Below are 20,693 nucleotides of genomic sequence, written 5' to 3' on the forward strand. Positions count from 1 at the left end.
AAATGTATAAAAATAGCTTACATGTTATTCTACTTCTGTAAGTTAGGCTACTTTAACAACACATCTGCCAAATGTAAATTTAAAGCTGCTAGGTAAACAGAACAAAGAATGCAACGTGCCTGCTGGGAACAGTAGGCCTGCATCCACAGTAGGCTATTCTGTCTCTTGGCCGTAGCCTACAAAAATAAATAAAAAGAAAACATATTTTATGAGACGATAAAGGCTATCATCATCATCATCAACAAATGGATGACTTGTTAAAGGAGCCTCTGACAAGTGTGCCATGGTGCTGAAGAAAATATGCAAATAGTGGCATGTAAAGCAAATCGCACAGCGCGTTTTACTAGGAATTATAGTGTGCATGAACACGCCCTCTCCTTTAACAAGGAAGTAAGCTTATCAGCTGACTTTAGTTTCTGGCGAAACGAAACCAAACGTCATAGTACTCTTTCCCAATTTCGTGGCATTCTTTCGTCGACACAAGACGGCTTTTGGTCAGATTGAGAGAGCCCGAAGAAGCATGGCAGAGGCAAATAATCAGGAGCTGTTCACCTGTCCGATTTGTTTGGACATATTGAACGATCCAGTGACTATTCCATGTGGACACAGTTACTGCATGGACTGCATTAAGAACTGCTGGGATAAGGAAGCTGGTCTGAATGGAATTTACAGCTGTCCCCAGTGCAGGGAGACCTTTTCTCCAAGACCCGTCGTAAAGAAAAACAATATCTTCGCTGAGCTTGTGGAACAAATGAGGAAGACCAGAATCCAGATTTCTTCTGTTGCTCAAGATGTTGCTGCACCTGTAAGCGTGGAGTGTGATGTCTGCACTGGAAAAAAACGGAAAGCAGTCAAGTCCTGTCTGGAGTGTCTGGCATCTTACTGTGAAACTCACTTTGAAACTCATAATGAACTTCACGCAGGAAGACACGCAGTGGTTGATGCCACAGGCCAGCTACAGCAGAGGATCTGCTCCCATCACAAGAAAGTTCTAGAAATATTTTGTCGCACTGACCAGAGCTGTATCTGCTATCTGTGTACAATGGATGGACACAAAGGCCACGACACAGTCACAGCTGCAGTAGAGCGGAGTATCAAACAGGTGACAAACTGTTCTTCTTGCTATAACATCTGACTATCACTGAAGATGCAAAGTCCAGACTCCAGTTAAGCATTAACCTGTATGTGTCAGGGTGCACACCGTATGACTAAGATCATAGATCTAATGACTTGTGTTAACTGGCTGTCCTCCTTAGGGATCTGGATGCGGACTCTTTCTTTATTTCTACAGATGTGGCCGTTCGCAGAGCAAAAGAACCTTGTGAATGCCTGCACTTAGACTGCTACCGATCAAGTTGCTAACTCTAGAGCAGGGGTGTCAGACTCATACTGTAGGCTATAGCCAGTGGGCCATATTGTTGCAATGAGACCTCGTGGGGCTGTCATGGTCCTGGTCATTGTCATTTTTCTGCGTGGGTAACAGGTTATTGATGATCTCCTTTACTATATCCAGTTATAAGCAATCAAGCACAGATCATGTACTGCTGTCATATGCTGTTCTTCCCATGTCAGTTTCTTGCAGTCAAAACCATGCCATAAAGATGTGCCCGTGAAAAGATATTTCCATGTGTAATAGAGTTTTGCAGCAGCTGTATAAAACATGCATGCTTGTGCACGGAAACTTTGTACTTGTAGAAATATTTTGTGCATGTGCGAAACTAAAATTGTCTTCGAGGATATGATTTGCACAAATGTAGAACCGTTTTGTAGCTGTGGAATTAATTTGTCTGTGTGCAAAAAAAAAATGTGTGCGAACTGGATCTACGAAGCTACAAATCTTTTTTTTACGAATTATGGCACAGACACTGTCAAAACCGTGCCAAAATTCGCTGATTGGCTCTTTTTTTGGCACGACAAAACACTGCCATAATTCGTGTCTGTAAAAAAGATTTGTAGCTTTGTAGATCCAGTTCACACACGACATAGATGTCGCACTTCTCCCAATTGCTGCTGTTCCACATGCGTTCAAACTAAATCCCTGTGGACAAGTGCACAAAAGATTTCTGCACACAGATTTATGGCATGGTTTTGACTCCATAGTTTCTTCGCATCTTAAGATGAAACAGAGTTTCTTTCCATAGCTTGCGAAGAAAAAAAGTAGGCCGTGCAGTATGGTGAACATCATGAATCCAACACAAGGAGGCATTCTGATTATTAAAAGGAGAGAGCACAGAAAACACACGTGTCAAGTAATGAGATTTAGAGAGTTTCTAAGTCAAATAATTACTTCCATGGACAAACGGATGGGAGGAGTAAGAGCAGTAACAAAGTAAAATAAAAAGGAAAAGTACTCGGGCAGAGATGTCTTTAAAAAAAAAAAAAAAAAGGAATGAGCTAGAAAGAATAAAGTTTGATGAAGTTGTGCAACAAATGAAGGGATACTTACCACAGTTTGCAGAATACCGGAGAAGGTTGAGAACGGAGTGTAGTGGACATCAGGAAGTCAGGCAGATAGCAAAATGGCATTGAATCAACGTTGAAAGGATTCGTTGAATCTGCATTGAACTCCGAAGTTGTTTCGACATTGAAAGCGCTCGATGAGATTGCCGTTGAAACCACATCACCATTTCAATCATCTAAAACGTGGATTCAACGTTGATTCAACCAAATGTGATTGCCGTTGAAATTACATTGAAATTTCAATGATAATCAAACGTTGATTCAACACTGATTCAGTGCTCATTCAATGGTACTAATATTGAAATTTGGTTGATTCAACATTGAAAACGTGTCATAAACATGCTTTACCGGCAGCTGGTTCCAGAACCTCACTGCGAAAGTTAAAGTGTCACGTTGTCCAAGTAACGCGATTTCCTGTTATAAACAAACGACCTGCAAGTGGCATTTTCTATTTCCTCACCGTGTTGTTTATTTCAAAATGAAAAATGAATTTTAAGCGGTAAAAGTCACTACCATGTCGAGGCGTGTATGTATGCTTCTGGTGTAGGCTAATGTTCACGCTAGCATGGGGGGGAAAGTGTATAATGTAACGGCAAGCTGGGCTAATCTATGATTACATTAAGTTAGCTAATGCTAGCGTGAACGTCTCCTTTTAGTACACCAGAAGCATACATAAGCGCCTCGACATGGTAGTGATTTTTACCGTTTCAAATTCATTTATTTTAATTTTGAAATAAACAACACGGTGAGGCGATAGAAAATGCCACATGCAGGTCGTTTGTTAACAGAAAATCGCGTTACCGGGACAACGTGACACTCACTCATGCACTCTATGAATACGGATAAATACAATCTGGTTGTATCGGCTGGCATAACATGTCCGTAATAAATACAGTGCAACAAAATGCACTTTGAACAGTAAAAATGAATTTAAAAAAGCACAGTTCACCAAACATACCATTGCCATAATAACCATGAATTCAAGTTGGCTTAACATTTGTCTCAAGTCTTACTAAGCAAAATGAATAACAAAGGTGTTTAATATGAAAACAATCATTGTATTCCTTGTTAATGACCTTCACATACAAAAAACAAAGATGGCCTTGGCTGTTCAATTAATGCAAACAACTCTGACGAGTAAATGGTTTGAAATTGTTTGAAAGGCAATATTTGATGATAGTTTTCTGATTAGTCAGTGAAACAGTGGGTCACACCTACGACCAGAGTCGCCAAGGCATATGCAGATCATTCTTTTACGTGTGTCGGTAATATTCATAGCTCTCTCGCTACCGAGCTCAGCGGATCAACGGTCCCAGGTGTCGAGAGCTTCCTTCGGTAGCAGCTAGCAGCTAAAGCTGGGTCACGGCAAGGGCTGGAGCTCTGCAAGCTAATAAGCTAACGGTTAGCAGTTAGTTCTGGTGCTCCAATCTTCAAAATTCAATTCAATTCAATTCAAAACACTTTATTTATCCCCGAGGGGCAATTTCTCTGTGCAGGCATAGTGACATATAAGACATAACACAACATAAGACAGGGGGGGGGGGGGGGGGGGGTTAGTCCCAGGAGAGGGAGGAGGGGGCTGGGGGCATATAAATGGATGTAGCTGCTACCTGCTAATGGTAACCAACCAACCAACACTAGACTAACCATCCACGTATCGATAACAATTTAACCGTGAATCCAAATTCAAGTCTAAAAACGAATATTAACATAATAGCTAATCTAGCTGCTAACTCACTAGCATAATGATGTTAGCACTAACGAACAACAAATTCAGTTCTTTCACCAACACGGTCAAACTACATCTTGCAATAACCCATTTAACAACTTTTTCTAGTTTAGTTTCTCAATAGTGACCGATAAAAAATGAGAAATGTCGAACTTACCTTTACAAATGTTGTGCTGATACCTCTATTTCTTCTTCTCTAACGTGTGCAGTGCAGCGAGAGGATCCAGCTCCTCCGGGAGAAAATTCAAATAAAATCTGCTGCTTGCTGATTGGATGGTTGATTAAAGCGCGTACCAAAGCTCTATTCTAGAATCTTCGGCCCATACCTTCGGAACATTGACATTGAAACAATGTTGATGAAATGCCAGTTTTTCAACGTTGAAATTATGATTACACTTAAACATTGAATTGATGTTGACTTTTTAACTTCAACCAAACATCAACCAATCTGACCAATTTTCAACTTTAAATCAATGAAGTTTGCTATCTGGGATTCCTTCCTGAGGATGTAGTGCTTGTCATATAGACTTATTACACATTATTCAAGATAACTGGACATGAATACCTTTTTTGGCTCTAATTTTCCCTTCCTACCCAAAATATCAAACCTGCTGGCGGGCCAGATCTGGAACCCAGGCCTTATGTGTGACACCCCTGCTCTTGTGCGCCTGATGGTCTTTTGGGCCCCCATCGTCGACTTCAAGGCAGCACTGTCATAGTCGACTTCAAGGCAGCACTACTGCAGCAGTCAAGTTCAAGGCACCTAACCGTAACCCTAACCCTGACTAACCCTAGCAGCTCCAGGCACGGTGGGGGCCCAAGATAGATCAAGTTGCGCTGAAGAGATAGTTGAACAAAACGCCCTTATCAACTGTTTTCAGGGATACATGTGAGACTAATACAGAAGGTCAATGATTATTCGCAGCTGTATGTATATTGTTCTCTACAAGGCTGATCAGGTTATGTGGATCTTTGTTAAACAACAGAATCAGCGTAAGGAGACCCAGACCAAATTCCAGCAGGCAATCCAGGAGAAAGAGAAGGTACTGCAGGAGCTGAGCAAGGCTTTGGAGTCTCTCAAGGTGAGTACTGACCACAGGAGAGGACAGCAGCTGATTGCTGGGTGTTTTAGCCACAGTAGTATGACAACAGTTTTGATATTCTATGACCAGGTCACATGTTTTTATACAATATAAATTGTCTCTATAAATATTTACTTTCTAGCACGTTCAGATGTTTTTCTGTGGGCCATATACTACCTGCTGCTGTCCTGCTATCCTGCGGGTCATTGTTTTTACACAAGCAGCCACATAAGCATGACTTCAGTGAAGTCACTGAGAGGTCTCTTGTTCTGTTATGCTCTGATCTGATCTGAGGAAGGCTCTGATCCTGAGCCTTCTTCCAATAGTAGTTTGTCAGACTTCAACTACAGTGCCCTCCAAAAGTAGGCCTATTGGAACACATGCTAAAGTTGACAATATACTGTAAAATCATTTTTTGGAAATTGATCTTAATGCCTTAAATGAAATATTCAACCTTTAAGGACATCAATTTTCTTTGTGAATGAATAATGTATTGTAAATAAATCAATGTTTTCCTTAAAATACAGGGATCATACTGTAAGTATTGGAACGCCTATGTTAACCCTATGCGTTAACATTCCCATAGAGGCTAGCAGATTTTTATTTGTTTTATTTTTTAAATGCCAGTTATTTCATGTATCCAGGACACTATGCACCCTGATAAAGTCACCTTGGCCTTTGGAATTAAAATAACCCCACATCACTACATACTTTTCACCATACCAAGAGATTGGCATGGTTTTATCTCAGTTAGACTATTAGCTGGTTTCATTCTCATTGAGCTCAATGCAAATTCCCTGTTGGGCTTGGCCCCTTAGTTCCAGTGAAAGGAAATCTGAATGCTTCAGCATTAACCAAGAGATTTTGGACAATTTCATGCTCCCAACTTCGTGGGAACAGTTTGGGGATGGCCACTTCCTGTTCCAACATCCCTTTGAATTGACCATGTCTTTGTGTGTCTCCTAACAGAGGTCTGCACAGACAGCAGTGGAGGACAGTGACAGCATGTTTACTGAGATGATCTGCACCATTGAGAAAAGGCACTCTGAGGTGAAAGAGCTGATCAGAGCTCAGGAGAAGGCTGAGGTGTATCGAGTTGAAGAACATCTGGAGATATTGGAGCAGGAGATTGCTGAGCTGAAGAAGAGAGATGCTGAGCTGGAGCAGCTTTCACACACAGAGGATCACATCCATTTCCTTCTGGTACGGAATAGTACAGTATAGAATATAGTAGAAGTATAGTTTTCATTTGACTCGTGTTTTCCATGTTTATGTTTCAATTCAATTCACGTGTATGCCCCCAAATGGTGTAATAAATTGTGCCACTTGAAAATGAATCAGAATATTTAGTATATTGTATTTGGAAATGTAATTTAGTTTGGAGCTGAATCCCAGTAAGCTTGAAACTGAATATGATATTTTGAAATTGAATTCTTTCATATTCATTTATTGTGATATATAGGCTGAGGCTAAATGATCCTCACTGAAAATCTCACTCTCTTGACATTTCCACGTTCAATTCTCACAACTCAATTTCAGGCCATGAAATTCAATTCCAGTCTACTGGCACAGATATGGTGGCTGAGGAAGAGCAGTTGAGTTAGATAATCCAACAGTAATTGAAAATGATCAGTTGTGAAACTATGCGGAATCAAAACATCTCACTCCTCTAGTGTATTTTTGCACAAACACATCTTGACCTCGATCTACTGAGAGTAAAAACTCGGAGCAGCACAGATGCATAGCATGGACAGGAGTGGCCATTATGTGAAAACAGAATCACAATCAGGTGTAGAAGGCATGGCAAATCTTGAGCCTCCCTCCAAGGGCTGCACTCAATAAGTATGTTAGCCAAAACAAAAGAAAAATAATTATAATACAAGTAAACTTTTTTACACATAAGCTTTACAATGAGACAATAACTAAATGAACCAACAAGAGAAACAAAAGAAAAGGACTAATTGCTAGACATTTTATGAATGATTTTGTTGGGGATCAATTTTAGACTGATTTTGAGAATGATAAAAAGCTGCAGCCAATCAGAACCCATCACATTTTAGCCAACACAATCTTAGCCATCACATTAATACGAGGAGAGACTTTTCTTATCATTGGTCAGTGTGAATGCTTTTAGCATTATGGTTATGGTCATAGGTATTGTTATTGTGTTATTGTGATAGCTGCTTTATTCTTTCCTTTCCTTCAGAACTTCCAGTCAGTCAGTGGCCCACCACAGTCTCAAAACGCATCCAGCATTACAGTAAACCAGAACCTCTCTTTTGAGGCTGTGAAGAAATCAGTGTCCACACTGAAGGAGCAGCTGGAAGATCACTGCAGACAGGACATCCTGAAGAGCTCTACAGCAGGTCGGTCATATTCCTGCAGTTTAACATTGAAGAAGTTGGATACAGTGCATTAGCCTGGAAACCAGACTCTCTTCTTTGCAGAGAGTCTGGCCTAGATCCATTGGCAAACGTTTATTTCCTGGTTTGCGGACGCTTGTCTGAAGTTTGAATTCATTGAAGTTCAATCACTAACGTTTGGGTAATGACATATGATAACCATGGGGGACACAGCGGTAACAAACTGAAATGTAATCGCTCTTGGGAACGCCCTCAGTTCGCTGATTGGTCGGAGATGCACTTGCCGGAGTAAGCAAAGCTGGATCAAGCTTTACCAGACGGAGTATGAAAATAAATGTAAATGAGCGGAAGTACGTAGTCAGGCGTAGGCCAGGCTAACAGTGAATGCCACTTGACAAGAAAACATTGAGTTCATATATTTTTTATTTACTCAATGATGATATGCACTGGATATTAGGATGTTATGGTTACGGTGCCATTCTGTCCCTCTCAATAGTGACTGAGCCTGCTTTGACCGCACCAGTGACCAGAGACAATTCCTTACAATGTGAGTTGGATATCAAACAAACACAACCATTTGTTGCACTTTATGGGTTATTTGGATGTTATGGTTACGGTGCCATTCTTTCTGTCTCAATAGTGACTCTGCCTTTTTTGACACCACCAGCGACCAGAAACGATTTCCAGTGTGAGTTGGATATCAAAACAAACAACTATTGTAGTTTAATATTTTCTGATGCAGTGTTGATGTGCACTTGATATTGATGTTATGGTTACGGTGCCATTCTTTCTGTCTCAATAGTGACTCAGCCTCTTATGGCAGAACCAGTGACCAGAGACGATTTCTTACAATGTGAGTTGGATATCAAAACAAACACAACCAACACACACACACACACAAACTGATAGTTACATGGTTAAAGTCAGCTTTGAATAGATGTAGAACAATTAACATGTCAGTACATTCACAATATGTGTGATGTATGGACAAACATACATGTACATACATCACTGAATAGTATTATAACACACAGACATGGCAAGTCAGACACATTGCTATCAGTAATATCCTCCATACATCTTAGTATATGATCCCTTAACCTCCATACACCTTAACATATGATCCCTTAACCTCCCTAAACCATAATATATGATCCCCGGCCCCCAACCTCACACTAACAATAAAGCAGACATGAACAGAATCATATATGATCACACCACAAACAGTCATATATTTAGCATTTAGTCAATAAACACACAAAGACTGCATATAGACAAGTATAGTACACCTGAACAGCTGTAGTAGATACAGTACAAAAATGTCACACTTAGACAAAACATGCTCAGTCTACTTACAAGGTATCAAAGAAAAGAAAGACACCCAGATGCACAGAAACACACAAACACACACACACACACACACACACACACACACACACACACACACACACACACATACATTTTGTCTCCTTTTGTCATAAAACCTTCCCTGTCTTCTCCAAACAGATTACTGTCACTTCACACTGGATCGAAACACAGCAAATGAAAGACTCCACCTTTCTCATCGGAGCAGGAGGGTGCAAGGTAGAGCTGAGGCCAAGTCACTTCCCTATCATTCAGAGAGATTTGAATGCTGGTTTCAGGTGCTGTGTAGAGAGGGTGTATCTGGACGCGCCTACTGGGAGGTGGAGTGGAGTGGGAAAGTTTATATAGCAGTCGCATATGACAACATCAGCAGGGAAGGATCAGATGATGAGAGTGGGTTTGGATTTAATGACCAATCTTGGTGCCTAAATATCAATCCCTCCAAATCCTGCTCCTCTGTCTGGTACGATAATAAACAGACTCAAATCCCTCTAGTGCGCAGCCCCAGAATAGGAGTGTATGTGGATCACAGTGCAGGAACTCTGGCCTTCTACAGCATCTCTGGCAGAATGACCCTCCTGTGCAAATTTGAGACCATGTTCTATGACACAGTCTACCCTGGGTTTATGGTTTGTGAAGGAGCATCAGTGAAGTTGCTGTGACTCACAGACAGAGCAAATCTCTGCAGCCATCCATAGAAAAATGCATACATCACCACACCTAAACACATAAAACACACCACACACACATGCATACATCATCACACCTAAACACATAAAACACACCACACACACCTGCATACATCACCACACCTAAACACATAAAACACACCACACACACCTGCATACATCACCACACCTAAACACATAAAACACACCACACACACCTGCATACATCACCACACCTAAACACATAAAACACACCACACACACCTGGCATACATCACCACACCTAAACACATAAAACACACCACACACACCTGCATACATCATCACACCTAAACACATAAAACACACCACACACACCTGGCAGCTTGGCCTCTGAATCTCTGATCTTGGGATCACCATCAGACCAAAGCCATTTCCACATAACTGGACCCCAGCAGATATTAAAGCGTCTGGACTGCTGGAACACACATCAGCACACACACATTATAGGCGTATAATCCCAGGTGAACTCAGTGTTCCACTTCCTCTCCCTCCTGCTCAGTGTTGTATAGTAACAAAGTAATAATACTTCACTACCATACTTAAGTATATTTTGGGAGACTTTGTACTTCACTTTTACTTCACTATATTTCCAAACTTAATTGCATACTTTTACTCCAATTATTGGCGTCGAAAATGTATTGGACTCCAATACATTTTCAATGCGCCATATAGTTACTCGTTACAAAAGAAAAGAAAAGAAAAAAACACCCTACCGGTGACTTCAACGAAGTCAGGAATGATTTGTCTAGGCATGTTTGCACTTGCGCATGACGGTACTCCACCTGTCAGCTTCACGTGAACAGCTCAGCAGAAGGCAGAATAGAAAGCTTCGCAATGGAAGAAGACGAGATGGAAACAGCAGCTACGTTGGCTACAAATGAAGGGGACCCTGATGATGAGTCATATTTAAACACAATGCTCTCTTACGTTGATGTGAAAGATTCATCCTATCGAATGAAGTGCCTCTTATGCCTCCCAAAAAATGTTGAAATTCTATCTTTACAAAAACTCCCCCTCCAATTTAATGAAGCACATTGAGGAACTGTCAGTCTTCTGACTACTTGTCTTTTTCCAGGTTTAAAATGCTGGATAAACTTTAAAATCTAAAAAATTCAGACTGTCTTTGATTATTATTAACATTTACTTGTACTTTTACTTTCATTACTTGAGTACATTTTTATTGAACATTACTTGTAATACTTAAGTGCAAGAAATTTCAGATACTTTCAGACTTTAACTCAAGTAACATTTCAGTCGGTGACCAAAGTAATTTTTTGGTAGGGTACCCATACTTGTACTTGAGTTTGATTTTCCAGTACTCTATACAACACTGCTCCTGCTCCCCTTATTAGCCCTCCATTCAGTCCCTCTCACTGTTCAGTCCACAACACATGTCTTATGAAGGTCAGCTATGGAGCCCATGAGATCATCAGTGGGAGTTCATCTTTATGAGACTGGACTCCACCAATAGTTCTGAGAGGGGGAAAAGGAAATGTTCTGTTGTAAAAAAGTTTCTAGGCTATTCAAAGTTTGGGTTTTGGGTTGGGTCTTGTATAATGATGCATGTTAGCTTTGATTTGTAAAATTAAAGACATATTACTTCTCATCCTTTCTGTTCAAGTTAAATATATTAGAATCTAAAAGAACTTGTATGAAAATGGTTAAAGGTAACACTATGTGATAAAAACATTAAAATTAAAAACTGCTGATTTCACATGTAGTCTTGCATAGTTCATCTTTAATTCTATGGGCTCTTAATTCTCTAAGAAGTAATTTAATACAGCGCAGACATTGGTTATACAAAAACTCAATGAGATTTGTTCTGGAAACTAACCGTTTATTGGGCGTTACGGATGTCTGTCAAATGCATCGGTGCGTAGGGCAGGCTATATTAGTTAGCCTATTTGCAAGTGACATATTTTGAGCGTTTTAATACTTCAAATTAACATTTGATAAATCATTGGATAATCTGCCAAACTCTACTGTCCTACCACTACTGCATAATCTTGCCTTTCTGCCTATGTCGACAGGTAATTTGCTAGAACAATTGGGCCCAGTCTTTGGTCAAAGTTTTCTCAATGGATTCCGGTCAGAATCCCTATTGGAACAGATTAAGACCTGGAGCATGTTACATTTTTGCCAAAAATTCAATATGGCCAATTGGCCACCGTATCCCAAAATGGCAGGTTTTTCATCAATTTTGGCTGTACTGTAGGGTTATTGACATTGAAAACAATATAATATTATTAAAAGTATGTAGTCCTCTATCAAGTACATATTTTAAACCAATTATAATACATTTTCCAATTTAATGTTTTTGAATAATGGAAATTGTTGATGATTTTTGGTGAAATATCAATTAACTAGGCATATAATCTCAGGAGAGAAATACCTTAGTGAATTTGGTGTTTCACCCCCTCTGACCCTCTGACCCACAATCCACTTCCTCTCCCTCCTGCTCCCCCTATAGCCCTCCAAATATATTATAATCTAAAATAACTAGTTTGAAAATGGTAAAAGGTAAAACTATGTGGTAAAAACACAATAAAATTGGAAACTGTTGATTTATTGTAACTCTTAGTCTTGCATATTCATCTTTAATTCCATGGGATGAAGGTCTAATCTCTAATCAGTGGTGAAATGAAGCTACGACTACATTAACTTCAATTCTCTGAGAAGTTCTGCAAACACATCTGACTTTCTAAAGAAGGCTTTCATAGCCACATACATTTATCCAATGACACAGCACCATCCAAGGTGAAAGGTGGATCTGGTAATGTGCAGATTATTAGTAATGCTGCCAACCAGAGAAGAAATCCCTTAAATATATTTGCATAATATGAGAGAGCACCAGTTAACTTATTACACTAAAGAAAACGTGTTCATCTGTGTGCTCATATAAACAGTGCTCAGATCTGTGGCAGAGTGTATCACATGAGGGATGCAGGAGGGAAACTGTAAAACCAATGATGACTCACCAAAGTCAGTCCCACAGCGCTACCTGGTGGTTTAAATATATAAAGATGGGGGAAATTAATGGAAAAAAACCCCCTAAATAGTCAATCATTGTCCATTGTATGGCTCCGTTATTCAATCAAACACTTTTCCACATTGATGTATTAATGACCATATCATAAGAATGAATAATAAAGACATGGACGAAATAACCTTTTTATTTGATGTTTTTTGTATGCATAAAGATATCTGGCGTTTACTTATCTCAACCGTTTGGTAGAGGCCCATAAGAGCAGTAGCCTATATGACACCATAAGAGCAGTAGCCTATATGACACCATAAGAGCAGTAGCCCATATGACACCATACGAGCAGTAGCCCATATGACACCATAAGAGCAGTAGCCCATATGACACCATAAGAGCAGTAGCCCATATGACACCATAAGAGCAGTAGCCTATATGACACCATAAGAGCAGTAGCCCATATGACACCATAAGAGCAGTAGCCTATATGACACCATATACAGCAGCCTATATGACACCATATACAGTAGCCCATATGACACTATATACAGTAGCCTATATGACACCATAAGAGCAGTAGCCCATATGACACCATAAGAGCAGTAGCCCATATGACACCATAAGAGCAGTAGCCCATATGACACCATAAGAGCAGTAGCCCATATGACACCATATACAGTAGCCCATATGACACCATATACAGTAGCCTTGACACTATATACAGTAGCCTATATGACACCATGAGAGCAGTAGCCCATATGACACTATATACAGTAGCCTATATGACACCATAAGAGCAGTAGCCTATATGACACCATAAGAGCAGTAGCCTATATGACACCATAAGAGCAGTAGCCCATATGACACCATACATGCTAGGTCAAACTGTAGATCCTATTCTTCAGTGGTTCCGTGTTGGTGGAATGAGCTGCCCAGTGCTCTCCGTTCAAGCAACAGTTTTGGATCTTTTAAGAGGGGTCTTAAGGCATATTTGTTTAATATGCACTTAGTCTTTTGAGCATTTGTTATGTGTTATGGTTTGTATAATAGTTTTTTTTTGTTTAATTTGTCCATTGTTAGAATTTGACATTTATTCTGCTATTGTCCTTAAATTTAGCCTTACCATGCTATAGTTATTGTTATTATATAATTAACTGAGTGACTTATTTGATTGCTATTGTCATTTCATTGTTTTATTTCTCATTAGATTAGTGCTTAAATGATTGTTTTATTGATAATATTGCTATTCTCCCTATTTTGTAATTGTTCACTGTTATTTAATTTGTATTGCTATTTATCTGTATGTCGCTTTGGACAAAGGCGTCTGCTAAATAACCATAACCATAACCAAGAGCAGTAGCCTATATGACACCATAAGAGCAGTAGCCTATATGACATGAGCAGTAGCCCATATGACACTATATACAGTAGCCTATATGACACCATAAGAGCAGTAGCCTATATGACACCATAAGAGCAGTAGCCTATATGACACCATACAGTAGCCTATATGACATGAGCAGTAGCCCATATGACACTATATACAGTAGCCTATATGACACCATAAGAGCAGTAGCCTATATGACACCATAAGAGCAGTAGCCCATATGACACCATAAGAGCAGTAGCCTATATGACACCATAAGAGCAGTAGCCCATATGACACCATAAGAGCAGTAGCCTATATGACACCATAAGAGCAGTAGCCCATATGACACTATATACAGTAGCCTATATGACACCATAAGAGCAGTAGCCTATATGACATGAGCAGTAGCCCATATGACACCATATACAGTAGCCTATATGACATGAGCAGTAGCCTATGACACCATATACAGTAGCCTATATGCAGTGTTGGGGAGTAACGCATTACATGTAATTGAGTTACGTAATTTAATTACAAAATAAATGTAACAGTAATATATTACAGTTACTGTAGAAAAATGTGTAATTCAATTACAGGTACTTTTGAAATTTTTCAAAATTACAATTTGAATTACATCTCAATATTGTCAGCTAAACCTGGCAAAGAATATTGTATGTAAAAAGAACTGTTTCCCTCCACAGCCATAGCTTGATACGGGACCTTCTGATATGCTCTATCATGTCTACAGTGCCATCAGCGTAGGCCTACATGCCTGCCTGTGAACGTGTTATGATTATCATTATATTATCCTCACAAAAAATGTGATGCTAATTCATGAATTGAATGCCCTTGCTGCCTTGTGCGCTTGTATAGAACTGCTCGGCAGCCTGTAGACCAAGGCCGAAATCTTCGCATGGATTTGGGGACTATATATATCATAAAAAAATCGGAAAAGTAATCAAAAAGTAATCAAAAGTAATTAGTTACGTTACTCAGACAAAGTAATTCAAATAGTTACACTACTATTACAATTTAGACAGGGTAACTTGTAACTGTAACACATTACATTTCTAAAGTAACCTACCCAACACTGCCTATATGACATGAGCAGTAGCCTATGACACCATATACAGTAGCCCATATGACACCATAAGAGCAGTAGCCTATATGATAGGCTACTCTACGGTAGTCAACAGGGGGCTACTTGCAAAGACGTGTGTCGGTTTGTTGTCCAGTCACATAACATCAGAGCACAACACGCTATCCAACACATAGCCATGCTCTAGCCCAGGGGTCGGCAACCTTTGAGACATCCAGTGCCAACTTCAACATTTCTAGTCAAAGAGTGTGCCACTATCATCAATTTTTTATCTGGGGTTCGTAGTTTGTCACTTTTAATTGTAAACACGACTCGGAATTGTCCGTGGTCAAACGGCTGTCGATAGGGCTGAGCACACTTTTCATATGCGAAAATACTCGCTCACACAGGTATGTTGAGCCGAACACTGAAAAGAGGGATTGGAAGATCCTGCTGTCAGTCTGAGATTTTTTTTTTTTTTGCTGATGCTGGTGGCGCGTGCCAGTGATTATGCCTTGGCGTGCCAGCAGTGGCACCCGTGCCATAGGTTGCCTACCCCTGCTCTAGCCCTTCATCCTGGACTGCATTTCAAAATCAGTTACAACTTCACATATTCATTCCACGTCCTGCGTTGAAATTATCTGTAGCCTATATCACAAATGCTTTTAGATTATCTTGCTATTTTCTGCATTTTTCATTATTCTGCATTCTTTTGCACTTTGAAGCCTATTGTGTTTTATCTGTTTATTCCCTCTAACATGATGCTGCCTTTCTCGGCTGGAATCACTTTGTAAACCTTGTTAAATGTGACTATGGTTAAACAAAGGATAAATAAATAAATAAAATGAAACGTATAGACTCGCTGGTTTAGTGCGTTTACCAAGTCTGAAATAAGGAATCTGAAGGCTAGAACTGGACGTTATTTTAACATGCATTTAGAGATCAAATAGCTCGAAATCCCACCCATTCCTGGCATTTGCAACCAACATTCATATCCTCACACAGGAGGTATGTAGCCTATGTCATGGAGCTGATTTACCCAATGGGTGTGGTTTGCGCTGCGTTCCCCTAAGGCAAATGCGCAGGCGCATAGCGCTTAATTGTTTTGCTCTTTTCAAATCTAAGTGTGATACATGTCACGCTATTTAAGCTGCTTATCGAAGGACAGATTTGGAAAATAAACAAGATTTCTGAAATCGGAAAAAGCTAACTATTAGATTTAAGATGTTCGAGGAGACTTTCCAAAACTTCACGATCAATTTCAACGCTTTAAACCCGAAAGTGACATTTTCGGGCGGAGATGTCTTGTCAGGTCAAGTGCTGTTTGAGCTCACGAAAGAAGCAAAGATTCAGTCCATCATGATGTCGCTGAAAGGAAAAGCTAACGTGTTATGGCACGAACAAACTCGGGGCCCTTCTACCACTGGCGGTAGAGTAGGAGTACATAGAAGAAGGCGAGGAGCGGCCAGAGGGAGAAGAAGAACATACTCCGCCGAGTTGAATTTCTTCAACCTCTCCCACATTGTGATGCAGACGAACGATGGTAGGGTGCGCGTGTCCTTTGCTTAGTTCCAGCGAGGGTTAAAGCGATCTTTGGTTCCAGACTTCGCCACGAGTCATGCTTGGCCTGTAACTTTCCCCTCAATATTGCTTGTTTGTTTACAGCAAATGGTCACACCGTCTTACCTCCCGGGAAGCATGTGTTTCCATTTACATGCCAACTTCCACATGGGTGGGTAGCCTACGCCACACTTTTAATAACACTTTCTGCCATTCTACTTGACATGGATGAAGATATGGTAACATAAACATCTTTACCCTCAAACAGTGACTTCCCTCCGTCGTTCAAAGGGACGTATGGGAAAATTATGTATTCCATGGTTGTTGCCATACACAGACCTTGGCATTTGGCTAAAGAATTTGATACGGAGGTCCAGTTTGCCAGCCGCACGGATGCCAACCACCCACATCTTCGGGTGAGGAATGTTGTTGTGTTATGGTAATTAATATGATGTCAAGAGAGTCATACCAGAAGCAGAGAAATACAAAAGTGAATTTTGAATTGGTAGACATTCAACAGGCTACAATTTTAAATTCTCTAAATTGAGTTCCAACAAGTTAAGAGTTGATGTTGATGCTCTGTTATTCCTTGTGTTGTTAGATGCCGCTGACAGGGTCTAATTCCAAGACCCTCTGCTGTCTGTGGTGCACCAGTGGCCCCGTGTCCTTAAACGCTCAGGTCGAGAGGAAAGGCTTCAGCCCAGGTGCGTTAAGTACTCTAGGGGAGAGTGGGCAGGTTATTTTGCTCAAGTGGAGAGGAAAGACATCAGCCCAGGTGCGTTAAGTACTCTAGGGGAGAGTGGGCAGGTTATTTTGTCATAAGATAATTATTACATACAGGCTCAACTAATCCGCTGCCTCGCCCATAAACTAATGTCAAGTGCCAGACCTGCACCTGTTCAGACAGGAAAAGAAAGTTTGTGAAAGAGACAGTGAATTGTAAAGGGCGTGGATCAAAGAACAACTACGGAGAAAGGATTTCTTTTTCAGTTTGCCATTTGAGTATTTAACTTGAGGTCATCAAGTTATTATAAATCTTTACACAAACTGAGCAGTGCAAATGTAAAAAAAATAATAGTTAATAATGAAATTATAAATGCATTTGTATTATTACTTTTGAGTGTCAATATGTATGGCTGATGTGTTCTGTACAGTAATTTCCCGCATATGAGCCGCATTGTGTATAAGCCGCAGGGAAGTGTTTTATGCAAGTTAAACGAAACAAAACCATATTAACACCCTATTAACTGCTCCCCTGTATTAACCTCATAGCTGAAGAAATTTAGCAAAATCAATGTATAAGCCGCGGCTTATAGTCGGGAAATTACGGTATATTTTCTCTTCGCAGGAGAGACAGTGAAAATCATTGCAGAGATTGGCAACGCCTCCAGTCGCACAGTGACGCCGCACGCCAAACTGGTGATGGAGCAGATTTTCTACTCCTCGGGCAGAGCGAAGAGGAAATACCTGTCAACTGTAAAGTCACGAAAAGACGGCCAATCCATCAATCCGAACACTACGGATGTACACAGTGAGATCATGCTTCACATCCCAGAGAATGCTGCCTTAACCATCGCCAACTGCCAGATCATCGACGTTCAGTACTATGTTATGGTAAGTATGAGTGTACAGAGCCAAGCACAGCCGGCCAATAGACAGCAGCCATATGTATGCTGCGGAGATGTGGAGGTTAGTCTCTTATTGGCTCTGTTGTCCATCTGTCTGTCCTTGTGTTCTTCTATCTCTCATATTGCAGGTGTCGCTGAGCATCTCCCGCAGTTCAGACCTGGAAATCAAATTCCCCATTTCACTGTGCGGCATTCCCTTCAATCCCAATCAGGCCCCTACAACTGTCCAACCTCAGAGCCAGTACCCTGGACAGTACCCAAATCAGCAACCCGGTCCGTACCCAAATCAGCAACCCGGTCCGTACCCAAATCCACAACCCGGTCCGTACCCAAATCCACAGCCAGGTCCATACCCAAATCCACAACCAGGAGCATACCCAAATCCACAACCTGGTCCGTACCCAAATCCACAGCCAGGTCCATACCCAAATCCACAACCAGGAGCATACCCTAATCCACAACCAGGTCCATACCCAAATCAACCATCAGGTCCATACCCAAATCAACCACCAGTTCCATACCCTAATCAACCCGGTCCATACCCTAATCAACCAGGGCCGTACCCAAATCAACCAGGGCACAATTGATTCCCAATACCTTACCTGCTGCAGGTCACCTCAGTTTCTGGGTCCTCCACTGAAGTCAGTGTTGACATCTGTTACAGTATAGAGGAGGTTGTATATCAGTTGATGTCAGGCAGTATAGAAGCCATGGTTGCAGGTTGTTTAAAGACTTCCTGTCTTCCTTAAACAGACTTAATCTCCCTCTCTTCCTGTTCTCACTGCATGAGAAAGGTAAGATTTTCTGGTTCATATCTGAAGACATATCTTGTCATCCTGAGATTTCTTGGACTCAACTAGAGTTGATAACCGTCTAAAGCATATTTAGATGTCTGTGTAAACCAGCTACATAACTGGATGCTTTATTCTGCTTCAATCTTTTCTTTGTGTTATACATTTCTTCTTGAATGGGTATTTTATGAATTTTATGTTACATTACCTGGAAGTGTACTTTATGAAAAAGCCTAAGAAAGCCACTCTCACACCACTACTATACTTGATTTTTTAAAACGTTTTGTTGTACTTTTTCATTTTTATGAATGGTTATGGTTATGGAATTTAGTCGACACTTTTGTCTAAAGCAACTTACAAAGTAGAACAATGCAATAGTTTAAAATGAGCGGTAAACAGTTTTAAAAAGCTGGAAAGACTAGATTAAGAAAAATAGCAACAGTAACAATAACGGCAATGCAATATCAAGTAAATAAGTTATGGTAAATAAGCAAACCATAGCTTATAAGAACCACTTAATTAGATAAACATAATTATTTATGTTCATACAGTGAGGAGAAAATGTATTTGATACCATGCTAAAGTTGCCTAAAAAGAGGAATATAAAATCGTCATTTGACAATTGATCTTAATGTCTTAATTCAAAAATTGAGTAAAAATAAAACCGCTAAGTACGCCAATTTTCTTTGTGATGGAAGAATGTTTCGTAAATAAATAAATGTTCTTCCTAAATGCTAGGGGGAAGTAAGTATTTGACCCCCAATGTAACCCTATGGGAATTCAACACATAGGGTTAACATAGGGGCGGGCAGATTTTTATTTTTTAAGGCCAGCTATTTTATGGATTCAGGATATTATGCATCCTGATAAAGTTCCCTTGGCCGTTGGAATTAAGATAGCCCCACATCATTACATACCCTTTACCATAGCTAGAGATTGGCATGGTGCTTTTTCCAGTAGGCCTATTAGCCTGTTTGATGCTCATTGAGCTCAATGCAAATCAAACAGGCTAATAGGCCTACTGGAAAAAGCACCATGCCAATCTCTAGCTATGGTGAAGGGTATGTGATGATGTGGGGCTATTTTAATTTCAAAGGCCAAGGGAAATTTATCGGGATGCATAATATCCTAGATCCATGAAATAGCTGGCCTTTAAAAATAAAAATCTGCCTGCCCCTATGTTAACCCTATGTGTTAAATTCCCATAGGGTTACATAGGGGGTCAAATACTTCCTTCCCCTAGCATTTAAGGAAAACATTTATCTATTTACGATACATTCTTCAATCACAAAGAAAATTGGTGTCCTTGGCGGTTTGATTTGTACTAATTTTTTGAGTTAAGGCATTAAGATCAATTGTCAAATGATGATTTTATATTCCTGTTTTAGCAGGGTATCAAATACATGTGCTCCTCACTGTATGTATGTTTATGCTAATATGTTTTATATGTGTGTTTATTCTTACTCTGTTACACAATGTTATTTCTTTAGTACTGTGTTATATTATTATCGTCTCAGAATAATCAGTGGCAAGGCAGGGTAGATATATCAATATCCCAGACATTCGTATTCCCACCTC

At 40.1% G+C, this 20,693-nt stretch overlaps 2 protein-coding genes across 3 annotated transcripts; both read left to right on the top strand.

The window, feature by feature from the left end:
* Positions 1–430: 430 nt before the first annotated feature.
* LOC134088390 (E3 ubiquitin/ISG15 ligase TRIM25-like) lies at positions 431–11,410 on the top strand. Its single transcript, XM_062542329.1, has 8 exons — positions 431–1,102; positions 5,176–5,271; positions 6,241–6,474; positions 7,478–7,637; positions 8,131–8,181; positions 8,275–8,322; positions 8,437–8,487; positions 9,141–11,410. The coding sequence occupies exons 1-8, from the start codon at positions 521–523 to the stop codon at positions 9,659–9,661; spliced, it is 1,743 nt and encodes a 580-aa protein (XP_062398313.1). The 5' UTR covers positions 431–520; the 3' UTR covers positions 9,662–11,410.
* A 4,862-nt stretch (positions 11,411–16,272) lies between these two features.
* On the top strand, positions 16,273–19,810 carry LOC134089474 (arrestin domain-containing protein 3-like). Of its 2 annotated transcripts, XM_062543913.1 has the most exons (7): positions 16,273–16,679; positions 16,802–16,868; positions 16,965–17,112; positions 17,298–17,400; positions 18,045–18,310; positions 18,453–18,789; positions 18,880–19,810. In XM_062543913.1, exons 1-7 carry the CDS (start codon positions 16,361–16,363, stop codon positions 18,909–18,911), a joined length of 1,272 nt encoding a protein of 423 aa, XP_062399897.1. In that variant the 5' UTR covers positions 16,273–16,360; the 3' UTR covers positions 18,912–19,810. The 2 variants fall into 2 exon arrangements, with proteins under 2 accessions (XP_062399897.1, XP_062399896.1); XM_062543912.1 differs by having other exon boundaries at positions 18,453–19,810.
* Positions 19,811–20,693: the final 883 nt, after the last annotated feature.

Source organism: Sardina pilchardus, chromosome 8 (assembly GCF_963854185.1).
Source record: "Sardina pilchardus chromosome 8, fSarPil1.1, whole genome shotgun sequence".
Lineage (NCBI taxonomy): Eukaryota > Metazoa > Chordata > Actinopteri > Clupeiformes > Clupeidae > Sardina > Sardina pilchardus.

What these genes read in the sequence shown, in the direction of transcription:
- LOC134089474 (XM_062543912.1), top strand. Translation starts at nt 16,361, where the DNA reads ATGTTCGAGGAGACTTTCCAAAACTTCACGATCAATTTCAACGCTTTA. An exon ending in ACATGCCAACTTCCACATGG is followed by an intron (nt 16,869 to 16,964) that starts GTGGGTAGCCTA and finishes ACCCTCAAACAG; the next exon opens with TGACTTCCCTCCGTCGTTCA. An exon ending in CCAACCACCCACATCTTCGG is followed by an intron (nt 17,113 to 17,297) that starts GTGAGGAATGTT and finishes TTGTGTTGTTAG; the next exon opens with ATGCCGCTGACAGGGTCTAA.
- LOC134088390 (XM_062542329.1), top strand. Translation starts at nt 521, where the DNA reads ATGGCAGAGGCAAATAATCAGGAGCTGTTCACCTGTCCGATTTGTTTG. An exon ending in TAGAGCGGAGTATCAAACAG is followed by an intron (nt 1,103 to 5,175) that starts GTGACAAACTGT and finishes GTTAAACAACAG; the next exon opens with AATCAGCGTAAGGAGACCCA. An exon ending in CCTGAAGAGCTCTACAGCAG is followed by an intron (nt 7,638 to 8,130) that starts GTCGGTCATATT and finishes CCCTCTCAATAG; the next exon opens with TGACTGAGCCTGCTTTGACC.